Genomic DNA, 13,322 nt, shown 5'->3' with positions numbered 1-13,322 from the left:
TTTTTAGCCTGTGCTTGTCAGCATATATATCGTTGTTAACAGTCTTTATTTTTGGGTTTTGCGTAGTTTGTTGGGGACGCAGGGATTAGGATTTAGGATTTTCCCTATCTTTCTCCCTTCCCTTGTGTTGTTCCCCTGCACCATTCTAATTACTGTAGGGTCATTTTTATGCTTTTGTGTTACTCACATGTATGACATTGTTCCAATTTGCTATATCTTGTGCTTCTATAATTAAATATTCCATATCCCTACGTTTGATCCTTTTTTGTATAAGTCAGTGAGTGCTGGAACATCCTATTGTGTTTTGGTTATTATTTTGGAGGAATTAGGGTCCTCCTTGTTCCCTTGGCACCCTGCATCTAGTTCTAACATTTAATTGAGTGCTGTCTATCTGTCTTGTTTTTTTATGGGGTTTTATTAATTGTTTAATACACCCAGTGACTGGTACAAAGCTAGTCTCCTACCCAAGTAATTTCTTTCTTAGTTAAAAGGTACATTGTCTACAAGAGGAGTTTGAAGATAAATGATACACAGCCTTCAATGTGAAGCTGCAAAAGAGGTAGCTGGATATAAAGCCTTAAAAACCCTACTTTATGAATAACTAATATGATCAATTAGGTTACTACCATGTCTAGTTGTATGTAGTATTTTCTCCTTTTTGAACTTCTTTGTTCAGAGAAATAAGCAAATACATATTCAGTTGGCATTGTGGCCGATAATTGGTTGAGACACCCTTTGCTGGGTTTGTATGTTATGGGTTGGCAGAGGTTAATAAATATTGGATACCAGAAGAGATCTCTCCAGAATGATGCCTGATTCTCAATGTCAATTAATTGCACCCAGATTCACAAATACCTTTTGTTTCCGGTCTAGTCTACTGTAGCCTTTATTATATTTTCACTTTACATTATATTTTGTTACATCACTTTGTGACACCTTTGTATGCGTATTAACCTTAAGCAAACTTTTATTAATTTACCTCCACAATGTCTACATTAAATTGCCAGATTAGATAGTCATTCATTTTTGCCAAACAAATAATCACTTGTTACAATTCACAGAGTGTACATATATATTTTTTGCTCATTTTTCTAAACAAGCAATACAGTTGGATAAGTATATTAGACACATATTACCTTGGCTTATGAAATGTACCTATAATCAGTATTATAGGATAAAGCTGTTAAATTCCGAGCATTATTGAAATCCCTGCACTCTGATTGGTTAAAATTCTGGGCATTATCCAATCAGTAATGGCCTGGAATTTTTGGCACCCTGCCAAGTTTTTCAGCCAATCAGTTTTCAGTTCTCATTTACAAAGAGTGAGATTAGCTCTTAGGCTAAGGTCCCGTTGCACGCGTCCGCACGGCTGGCTTGCTTGCCGGCGGCGCGTGCAACTCGCTGTACCGCGATCTGCGGTCTACAGGATGCTTTTCTCGGAGCGGGGGGGGCGTGGCCAAACGGGTCGGGGGGGCGCGGCCATGACGTGAGGGGGCGCGGCCATGACGTGAGGGGCCGGAGCGGGAGGTGGGAGGATTGACTGGGAGGATTGACTGGGAGGATTGACTGGGAGGATTGACAGGGAGGGGGGGCGTGGCTTGAGCGGAGGGACCCGCTACTCTTCCTCCCCCTCCCTCCACGGGCTGCCACGGGCTGCAGGTAAGTAAAAAAAACACACACACGCAGGCACTCATACATACATACATACATACACACACACACAGGCAGGCACTCACGCACTCATGCACACACACACAGACAGAGACAGGCACGCACACAGACAGGCACACTCATACACACACACACACACAGACAGGCACTCAGGCACACACATACACAGGCACTCAGGCACACACATATACAGACAGGCACTCACCTGCTTTTACTCCACACTCCTCCCCGCTCCCCGAAGCCTCTCCTCCTCCCGCAGCCTCCCCTCCCCATTGGCTCACAGCCACACCACGTGACGCGTCGAAGCTAGGAAACACCATTCTGTGGTGTCTCCTAGCGGCTGACGCGCCACAGCGTGTGATCAGCTGTGCAGCCAGTGGGGACCGGGACCGACTCGCGAGGATTCCCCTGCTGGTGGGGAACTCGCTACATTGCCGCCCGCGCCAACGAGCGCAGCGGGTCCCAGGCCTTAGACAGGAGAGGTGTTTGGACAGGAGGCAGCAGCAAGGCACTGACTCCTCCCCCACCCTGGCTGAAGAGAGCTTCCCACAGGAGAGTGAGGGGAAAGGTTTGTGTGTCTGTTCTGTGTGTTTTGTGTGTGTGCAGGGGGGGGGGGCTGCAGTGTGTGTTTTGTGGGTGGAGGAGGGGTGCAGAGTGTTCTGTGTGTGTGTCTGCAGTTTGTGGGTTTACAGAGGGCTGCAGTGGTGTAGGGAAAGGGCTGCTACTGTGTTTTTGTGGATTAGAATAGGCAAAGTCTGTTTTGTTGATGTGTGTGTGTGTGTGTGTGTCTCTGCAGTGTGTTTTGTGGGTACAGAGGGAGGCTGTAGTGTGGGTTTTGTGGGTAGAGATGGGGTGCAGAGTGTTTTTTGTGTTTGTGTCTGTAGTGTGTGGGTTTACAGTGGGCTGCAGTGGGTGTAGAGGGGGGCTGCTGCTGTGTGTTTTGTGGATGTAGAGGGGGCAGCAGTCAGTTTTGTTGGTGTGTGTGTGTCAGTGGGTGTAGAGGGTAGAGGAGGTCTGAAGAGTGTGTTTTGGTGTGTGCGCAGTTTCGTGAGTTTACAGGGGGCTGCAGAGTGTTTTTGTTTGTGTAAAGGGGGGCTAGTGTGTGTGTGTGTGTGTGTGTGTGTGTGTGTGTGTGTGTGTGTGTGTGTGTGTGTGTGTGTGTGTGTGTGTGTAGAGGGTGGAGGAGAGCTGCAGTGTGTTTTGTGGGTGTAGAGGAGGGGGGTCTCCAGAGTGTGTTTGTGTATTGTGGCAGGACGGCCTCGCGGAGGGGTCAGTAAGACGCTAGACACGATGGTAAACTTTAAACTGTAGTGATTTATTAGCCACAACCAAATAAAGTACGGGTGCAGTGTCCCGTTAAGAAACCAAATTACAGAAAATAAAACCTATTCCCGTTATGGAAACTAACTCAACTTCTTGAGCCCTTACTAACAGGGCAGCCAGCTAATCTGGTTATGCCCAAAACATGTGCTCCACAAAGTACTGTATAACAATAAGGTATAACAATGAAGTCTTATCTGTATTGTAGCTCCAAACTACAACTACTACAAAAATGTATATTTTTTATGAAAAACTAAAAAAATTTAAAAAAAAAGCCACATTTAGCCTATAATAGTAATAATCCCCTCAGAACAGGGCATTTATGTCCAATAATGCCCTGGCTGGATTTAAGTCCCTCGGCTTCGCCTTGGGCCTTCAACTCTTCCAGCCAGGGCATTATTGGCCAGTAATGCCCTGTTCTTCTGGGATTATTACTTAAATTATGTACAGTATATTAAAACTGATGTTTTCAACTTATTTCTTTAATAGAACATTAAGTAAAAACACTTGAGTGTCCATACACGTTTTTCACATGATCCTCCAAGATTGTTCCGCATTGTCTCCAATATATCATAAAATGCAAATATTGCAATTCAGGAGAATGTTGCCATGAAAATAAGTTCAGTGGTGTGTTCATTTTCAGCAACCAGTCCAAATCCAGGATCTTAATATCACTGATACAGTACTTGGATGATTTGGACAAGCTTTGGTAATTGGTGCCGGACATAAAAATAGATTCTCCTCAGTAGTGTGTTAAGGGTCTCTTTTATAAGGGTTTTTGTTGTTGTTGTAAATGGTCACACATTGTTTTCCCTTTGTAGAGTAGAGCTTGTATTAATTAGGAATTCCTTAACTCTATCATTTCTTGCAGATGGAAATCCCTTCATCAAATATTGTAAACAAATATATTGCCACTCAAGGACCTCTTCCTCATACATGTGCACATTTCTGGCAACTGGTCTGGGACCAAAGCTTATCTGTGATAATTATGTTGACAACTCTAACAGAGCGAGGAAGGGTATGTAAACTGTCACCCACTTTAACATTAATTATTTTGTTTTGTAAGAGCTGATCCATTTTTTTTCTCATCTTAATTTGTTATGGCTATCAACCAATAAAACATCTAGGATAAAAGGAACAATGAAGAGATATATACAGATGTAGCCAAACTTACTGTCCGCGATGGTCACTGTACCGGTGACCCCGCAGAGTTAATCCTTTTGGGCCAAATGCAGCGAGAGTGAATACCATGCTCCCCTTTCAGATGAGCTGCACAGCCGTGTCTAGTCCCTGTGTGCAGCCGTTTCTGCCATCTACTTCCGTGTCTCCCATTCGGTGAAGGCAAGAGATGCTCCCCTGGAAAATGTAGATGCCCTTATATGAAACTCTACATCATGAGGGGGAGGCTATATGAGCATATTTAGTCATCTACATCATAAAGGGGCTGGACAGGTCAAAGGAACACTGGCGGTTGAGACAGGGACTGATACAACCGTGCAGCTCATCTGCAAGGTATTCTCTCCTTGCGCAGGAGAAAAGTGAGTTGGCCAGAGTAGCCGTGTGTATTAACCCTGGTTGCATATCTATGGCACGTGCTCACTTGTGTGCTGTTCGTGGTGGTGGTATATTGGGATGGATTTAGGAGAGAGAGAGCTCATTTGAGGGACCTTTGCGAAGGTGAAGAGTGGGGCAGCTTGCAGGTGGTGCATTGATCCTGGTCCTGTAGTGGAGATGTTGTCCATTTGTCGGGCCTTGGTGGGGATGAAAAGTGGGAGCGCTTGTGAGCGTCAGTATTACCCTTGTCCCGTGTGCAGGTTGGGAGCTCGCAGGGTGCCGTACATGACAGGCGGTTTGATAAAATCTAAGTAAAAAATGCACCTGGCCCCGGTAGCATATATCCAAGAGTTCTCAAGGAGTTGAGTTCAGCAATTATCAAACCATTGCATTTAATATTCAAGTACTCCATTTCCACAGGCTCAGTACCACAAGATTGGCATAAATCAGATATGGTGCCTATATTTTAAAAGGACGCTAGATCACAACCAGAGAATTACAGACCTGTAAGCCTGACATCAATAGTGGGGAATCTACTTGAAGGTTTAATACGGAATCTACTTGAAGGTTTAATAAGGGATAATATTCAGGAATAACTAATGGAAAACAAAATGATTAATAATAGTCAGCATGGATTTATGAAGGATAGATCGTGCCAAACTAACCATATTAGTTTCTTTGAGGCGGTAAGTAGCAATTTAGACCAGGGTAATGCAGTTGATGTGTCTACTTATATTTTGCAAAGGTGTTTGATACGGTTCCACAACAGAAGTTAGTGTACAAAATAAAGCAAATTGGACTTCATAAAAATATATGCACCTTGATTGAAAACTGGTTGAAGGATAGATAACAGAGAGTTGTCATAAATTGAACTTTGTCAGGTTGGGCTAAAGTTGTGAGTGGAGTACCTTAGATATCGGTACTGGGACCCCTGCTTTTTAACTTGGTAGTTCCGTGGTGACTCTTTGAAAAAGTCCAAGCCTGGACGAAACGTGTCAGAGTGGTCGTGCTGATGTTCGTTGCTAGTTGTTAAATAAAGTTTTTTTATATCCATGCGTTGGCTGTTGAAGATGCTGTGAACCACTTTTTTCTCCTTGTGACGTCACTTCCGGTTGGAGCACGCTGACACCAGTAGCAGCGTGGACGCAAGCTGCCAGAGGATTCTCCCTGTGCCAACGGGAACGACTTTCGTGAGTGCAGACGGGCTCATCACCTCCACGCGGTACACAAGGGAGACAGGTGAGGCGTTTGGTGACCGGGCCGTGACTTACTTGGGGGCGCCCCCTTGGGAGGTGTCCCCTTGTACTTCTATCCGGTAATACCATTGCCCAACTCCCTGAGTAAGTACCGGAGGCCTTAAATTATTATTCTTATATACACTGGTGTCTGTCTTCAATCAAGTGGATAAGGTGTACTCTAAAGTGCCTAGTTGTAGCCTCGGTATTTAGGGTTTTCCCTATATTTTTTTCATTCTGCTTTTTAACTTGTTTATAACAGACCTTGAGGTTGGCATAGAGAGAAAAGTCTCCATCTTTGCTGATGAGACTAAATTGTGTAAGGTACTGTAGTAGAATCAGAGCAGGGTGTACAGTAAATTCTCTCCAGAAGGACTTGAAAACTTTGTCAGGTAAATGGCAGATGAAGTTTAATACAGATAAATGTAAGGTTATGCATTTGGAAACAAGAAACAGGCGACTTACAAATTAAATGGAGATAAGTTAGGGGGGTCCTTGAAGGACAAGGATTTAGGAGTGCTTGTAGACAGCAGGTTTACCATGTGTGCCCAAAGTCATGCAGTAGCTGCAAAGGCAAACACGATCTTATCTTGCATTAAACGGGTGTAGCCATGCCTGGCTTGGCTACTAATCTACCCTGCCGGATATTTAAGTCCTGGTATCAGTGCAGGCAGTGTTGGGCCCAATCCAGGGTTTTTCCTAGTAAGCAGCTCCCTTGAGTGACAAGGGGAGAGGCGGGCTAAGGCCTGTGTTCTACCCAATAAGGGGCTCAGATCTTGGACTCTCACCCTCGGTACTTAAGGGGCTGCACATCCAAATTGTGGCAGTTGTCTTCCCCCTTGAGAGAGACTGGTATCACAGAGGTGTTCAGGGCTGTTGCTCCTTCTGTCCCCTCCTCTTGGGGAGTGGGTGAGTACCATACCCCCTGCTCTACTAGGGAGTAGGAGAATAGCATGGACCGCCCTTGGTGCCCATGGCTGGGGGGGTGTGTCCAGTAACCATCCGGAGGCTGGAGGCCTAGAGAGTAAGCTGTGTATCCAGTGTATGCTGCAGAAGAATAAATAAGTTGCTGTTATAAAATATACTTCTGCCTGGGCATGCAGTCTGTCTGGGGGAAGAGGTGAGAGTTCTTCCACTGGGGTTACTTCCAGGACTACTGGAGCCTGTGGTAGATGGAGGTGCTGACACCAATGGGAGAAAGAACCAGTTATCACCCCTAAAACCTGTCCTTTTTCCCCAACAACATCGGCGGAATCTCAGATCTTCTGTGAGCCAACAGGTACTTAGCACCACTGTATACTCGGTAGTGGGGGGGGAGAAACATCGCTACATTTGGAGGCGCTGCTGAGATTATCAGGACAGGCTTTTACATCAAAAGCAAACCAAAGAAGGAATGAAAGGTATGCTTTCAAGCTGGGTACTGATGAAGAATGGGAGGTCAAGTGTAGCTCTAGGGGACTCCTACCTACCATAACAGGGGGCCAACTTCCCCACCAGAGAGCTGCAGCCTGTGCTGACCTAAAGGGTAAACTGTGCTGAAGCAGGTTGCTAGTGTTGTGGTTCTAAGTCACTCTGTGGACTGATACACGTAGGAAGCCTGGAGGGGGTGTTTTGGTTGCCTGGGGCCCAGAAACCTTTGTAGGGGGACTGCAGTGTCAGGGCCAGACAGGGTGTCATTAAGGTTCTGCTGGGTAGTGTCTGAGGACGGGGGGACACACCCGCGGGTGCCAAGAACCTTTGCTTGAGGAACTATCACTGTACTGCTAGTAGCTGATGCACAGAGAACCACACAATACTCAGATTGAACTGTTATTGAGTGCAGCATACTGAAGGAGGATTTGCCTAGCCAGGGGTATCTTTCCTGCCTTAGACCATCTGCAGCATGAGGAGCGCAGTTTTCCGCCAAAATCGTGAGGACTGCGTGTCAATGCACTATATTAAACCCAAAATGGTGGTTCCTCTGACAAGGGAGCAGCCTGCTGGATTGTGCCATACAAAATGGCGGTTTCCGCCAAAAACGGGAACCATGTGTACTAGCTGCAAAAGAGTTAAAAGAGTTACAAGCTTTTTCTCTGCAAAGATCTACAAGGGCTCAGTGCGAAAGCTGGAGCCGCACCCACCTACTGTGAGTGGCTCGGAGCGAAAGCCGAGGCCACACCTTTCTCTATTGCACCAGTGCTCCTCTACCTACCAGGGGGAGAAGGCACTAATACAACCCACCAGATTGTCATCACTGAGGGGTGGAGCCGGATGCGAGTTACCGCACCCTCAGTTCCTCGTGGCAAGCAAGCTGTGCAGAGCTGATTCCAGTACTGCTGAACTGTTGCCAGCTGACTACTTTATTATGAGTAGCTGTAATTTCTCCAACTACCAGCTACCGAGAGGCTTCCTGGTAGTGGAGGTAGTCAGACAGAACTTCTTGAAGTGTCTATGCCCATGCTGGTACTTTCCCGGCGATGACATCAGCCTAACAGCAACATGCCCTCGGTGTGGGGCCTTCTTTCTGAAACCAGCAATGCCACTGCCTGCTGTATCCAAAGCAAGAGATACAGCTGTCACGCAGACCAGTGCGACCGGGACTGAGGCCTCGAGAGCGGACTCTGCAGGAGGCCCATGTGCCCTGGTTCCAGATCTGGAACCCACGCAAAAACCACCAGCTAAGGTGACTGCCTGGGGAGAGAAGGGTCCGCTACCTCTTGTAGCACAGGAGCGGCACTGCTGCCTGCTAATAGCTGCCAGTGACTTCGAGATGCTCCGGTACCTTTCCCCTGCGAATGTGTCCCTGCCCTCATCTGATGACAGCAGCGGAAGGCGATCCGTGGTGCTGCACCGGCCGGTGCATCACTCCTGCAAAGCAACGGAGGAAACGCCCACCTTCGGAGCTGAGCAGCAGCAGAGTCCGGGCCGATTACATCACGGCGAGCATTGGTGCGGCTTGAGCAGCATAGTAGCGGCACTGCCATGGCGGCTCCCAACGAGGCGACGGGTGTAACTGCGGCTGATCCAGAGGATTCAGCGATCCTCAAGGGCCAGTGGAGCAGTGAGGATCTTCCCCCTTACTCCATTCAGGCTCCAACGGAGGATTCTGGCGATGAGGTACCGGCCGGTACTTTCTCCAACGCGGATGACTGCATCACCCTTCCGGTGCAACCGGATGTCGACGCACTTCTGGTGCGGGAGGAGGATGAGGACATCTACACGGATCTCGTGAGTGACAAGGGGGGAGGCGGCTAAGGCCTGTGTTCTGTCCAATAAGGGGCTCAGACCTTGGACTCTCACCCTCAGTACTTAAGGGGCTGCACATCCAAATTGTGGCAGTTGTCTTCCCCCTTGAGAGAGACTGGTATCTGAAACAAAGCCCCACGAGCGAAACACGTTAGAGCGCTGAGGGGGACTCATTCTCCCCTTTTTTATCCATGTTTGCCATGAATCAATAAAGGCTTATATATATTTTTGCACAGTCCAGCCTTTTTGCCATTTTTTCAAAGCAGTGCCCGCTGATCACTTTCCTCACGGAGAGACTGGTATCACAGCAGAGGTGTTCAGGACTATGGCACCTTCTGTTCCCTCCCCTTGGGGAGTGGGAGAGAGTACCAAACCCCCTGCTCTACTAGGAAGTAGAGGTAGAGCACGAACCGCCTTGGTGCCCATGGCTGGGGGTGTATGTCCAGGGACCATTCGGAGGCTGGAGGCTTAGAGTAAGCTGTGTATCCAGTGTATGCTGTATGCTGCAGAAAAATAAAGAAGTTGCTGCTATAAAATATACTTCTGCCTGGGCATGCAGTCTGTCTGGGTGAAGAGGAGAGAGTTCTTCCACAGGGGCTGCTTCTAGAACTACTGGAGCCTGCGGTAGATGGAGGCACTGACACCAATGTGAGAAAGAACCAACTGTCGCCACTAAAGACTGTCCTGTTTCCCCAACAACATCGATGGAATCTCAGATCTTCTGTGAGCCAACAGGTACTTAGCACCACTGTACACTCGGTAGCAGGGGATGTCTCCCAGGGGGTGGGGGAAACACCGCTACACAGGCAATGGATGAAAGGAAGTAAACATAAGTATGCCCTTTTATTAAGCATTAGTAATACCACACCTTAAATATGGAGTACAATTTTCAGCAGCACTCCTTAGAAAAGACATTATGGAACTAGATAGAGTGCAGAGAAGAGCCACCAGGTTAATAAAGGGGATCAAAAATGTTACCGATAATGTTTAGCCTTATCAAGAAATAGAAATATAGATGTATTTATAATGTATCCATCTATATGAGTATTGCTGGCTTATAAGAATTAACTAGCAACTATATGTCTTTAGTCTTATGCAGACATAAGAATATAAATGCATGTTTAAGTTATCCATCTATAGAAGTATATCTGGCTTATAAGAATTAATATAATAATACTCACAACTATTACTTAAGGAAATTGATGTGTAGATATGTGTTCCAATAGGATACACATTTACACATGTATACCCTGGTTTATGAGAGTTATTGACACGATAGAGATGGCTTCAATCAAATAAACAGGAATGTATTAGAACAGCAACAAAATATAACAATTATACGGTTGTACTAATTATATTTCCTTATAAGGTTTGTACTTATTACAGGCCTAACAAAACAGTACAATACAGTTAATCCTATCTAACAATACATTGATATAAAACAAAGATATATATACAGATTTACAAGTGTACAAGAATTATGATCATAATTACCTGAAATGATGTCTGTGGAATTCCAAAAGGTGTTTCTGAGCTCTCCCTACAAAGTCTTCTCCCTAACTGATACCCTGTCTGTCCTTAAATGTGTTTCTAAAGCCATAGATGGACATGTAGGAGGTTTCTGATTGGTTGGGGAAAGATACTCAAACTAAATTATGTGTGTGTTTCTTTGAAGTTGATGGGATTTCCTAGTAATAACTGATCTATCATATGATCGTAATAAAAGCTGGACAGGTCAACGATACAGGAGTTTGATCTCTGATTGGAGATGTGTATCTGTTTCCCCCTGGTGTCTAAATGTTAATTCTGGAAACACAAGTGGTGTTTGAAGTTTCATGGAGAGAAACAAAATAATGTTTATTACCAGGGTGTGGACAAACCTTTTGTTTGTCAATTTCCCTCACTTCTTGCATCTCAATGGAATGTGTATTCAGGTGCAGCCAATACTGATATATACTATATCCATATCAAAGACAGTTTCTCAAGTGGATTCTGCACAAGCAATTCTCTCATGTAACAGACAATCTGGTTTATGAGGAGAGGCTAGCTAAATTAGATTTATTTACATTAGAAAAGAGGTGTCTAAGAGGTGATATGATAACTATATACAAATATATTCAGGGACAGTACAAGGAGCTTTCAAAATAAGTATTCTTCCCAATGGCAGTACAAAGGACACAGGGTAATTCCTTCAGGTTGGAAGAAAGGAGATTTCACCAGAAACAAAGGAAAAGGTTATTTAAAGTAAGGACAGTAAAAATGTGGAATGCATTACCCATGGAGACTGTGATGGCAGATACAATCGATTTAAAAAAAAAAAAAAGGTTGGACATCTTTTTAGAAACTAAAGTTATACAGGGATATACCAAATAAGTAAATATGGAAAGGATGTTGATCCAGGGAGTAATCTGATTTCCAATTATTGGAATTGGAGTCAGGAAGGAATTTATTTTTCCTCTATGAGATATAATTATATGATATTTCACTGAAGTTTTTTTGTTAGCCTTCCTCTGGATTAATATACTGTAAGTACAAATCTAGGATAAAGTATCTGTCGTCTAAATTTAGCATAGGTTGAACTTGATGGACGCATGTCTTTTTTTTAACCTCATCTACTATGTAACTACAGTATGTAACTATGTAACAATTAAAAAATTGTTGTTCAGTTTTAATTTGGTAATTGCCATTTTGTTTTTTGTTTTTTAGTTTACTATGTAAATATCTTGGGAAACAGGCTATTTATTGCTTTATCGTTGTATTTTATAAGTATGTCTAATTTAATTATGTTCAGCATTATAATTTTTATTTGAAACAATTAAAAAGGCGTGTATATACTGTATGTATATATATATTTTTATTTATTTATTTTTAAGAGAGCTCACAATTTACATTTTAAAGTTTACAAAGTGTAATGTTTCAAAGCTTTTTCATTGTAGTGTAAAAAGATATTTTATATATATATATATATATATATATATATATATATATATATATATATATATAAAACAAAGTATTAATAGATACTAATGAGATAAAAATGTAAGCCAACAACGGTGGAATGTTTTTCTTTCTGTAGACTAAATGCCAACAGTACTGGCCCGATCCTCCAGACGTGATGGAGTATGGAAACTTTCGGGTGAAATGTCAGTCAGAAGACTGTACGATCGCTTATATCTTTAGAGAAATGATTGTAACAAATATTGAGGTAAGTCCGGCTGATGTTGAATACCCTTTAGGTGTTTTTTGTATGTGTAGTTAAGATAAGCACTTCAGTTGTTCAGTCTTCCTTGAAAAAACATTAAGGCCCTCCCAATATTGGATTGAGTTTATGTGGTACAATGAATATCATTAATACTAAATGCACACAATTGCCAACCGTTCTCTTTTTAAAATGAAATGGATAAGAATAGCTAAAGAGTTAACATGGCCTAAGTGTGGTTAATTTGAATGGCACCAAATATCAGATTATGGGAATATAAGAACATAGTATATATGTGTCACTACTATGTATAACAAAGTTTAAAAAGCAAAAAAAAAATTATAATTTAAAAAGTAAAAAGTGGTTCAAGGCTTCAGAGTTTTAAATAAAAAATAGCATTTTTTTTTCTCACTTGAAAAATGATAGAGGAAGAAACAGATTGGGACAGGACAGATCCCTTAATGCATAGTTAGTTGTAGCTTATGGAGTGTTGGCTCAACAATAGTGTACTGATATTATTTGACTCAAGCAATAATTCAATTTTCTTAAGCCTTTTTAGGCCACATGGCTGCATGTGCAAATGTCACTGAGGGATAAATCCTTGCAATAATTTTACATATCTAAAGATGAAATAGTAGAAGTCTGTTGGCTGGTAATGGGTATGCTTAGTTTTGGGCTCTTAATCCAGTGGACAATGTAGTGATGGGAGTCAATAATTTACAGCACATTTGCCCATAGTGTCTGACACTACAGTTGTGTGAAAAAGAAAGTACTCCCTCTTTGAATTCTATGGTTTTACATATCAGTACATACAGTAATAACAATCATCTGTTTCTTAGCAGGTCTTAAAATTAGGTAAATACAACCTCAGATGAACAGCAACACATGACATATTACACCGTGTCATGATTAATATAACAAAAATAAAGCCAAAATGGAAAAGCTATGTGTGAAAAACTAAGTACAGGCATACCCCGGTTTAAGGACACTCACTTTAAGTACACTCGCGAGTAAGGACATATAGCCCAATAGGCAAACGGCAGCTCACGCATGCGCCTGTCAGCACGTCCTGAACAGCAATACCAGCTCCCTACCTGTACCGAAGCTGTGTGCAAGGG

At 43.5% G+C, this 13,322-nt stretch overlaps 1 protein-coding gene across 3 annotated transcripts in view; it reads left to right on the top strand.

Moving 5' to 3' along the window:
* Positions 1–13,322, top strand: part of PTPN3 (protein tyrosine phosphatase non-receptor type 3) — a 259,615-nt gene that overhangs the window by 227,280 nt on the left and 19,013 nt on the right. For all 3 annotated transcript variants that reach the window (XM_075585952.1, XM_075585951.1, XM_075585953.1), the window contains 2 exons: positions 3,863–4,009; positions 12,082–12,210. In XM_075585952.1, coding sequence (XP_075442067.1) covers positions 3,863–4,009; positions 12,082–12,210 — 276 coding nt within the window. The remainder of the gene's footprint in view (positions 1–3,862; positions 4,010–12,081; positions 12,211–13,322) is intronic.

Source organism: Ascaphus truei, chromosome 2, assembly GCF_040206685.1.
Source record: "Ascaphus truei isolate aAscTru1 chromosome 2, aAscTru1.hap1, whole genome shotgun sequence".
NCBI lineage: Eukaryota > Metazoa > Chordata > Amphibia > Anura > Ascaphidae > Ascaphus > Ascaphus truei.
The sequence above is the reverse complement of the archived record's forward strand: the minus strand, read 5'-3'. Positions and strand labels throughout refer to the sequence as shown.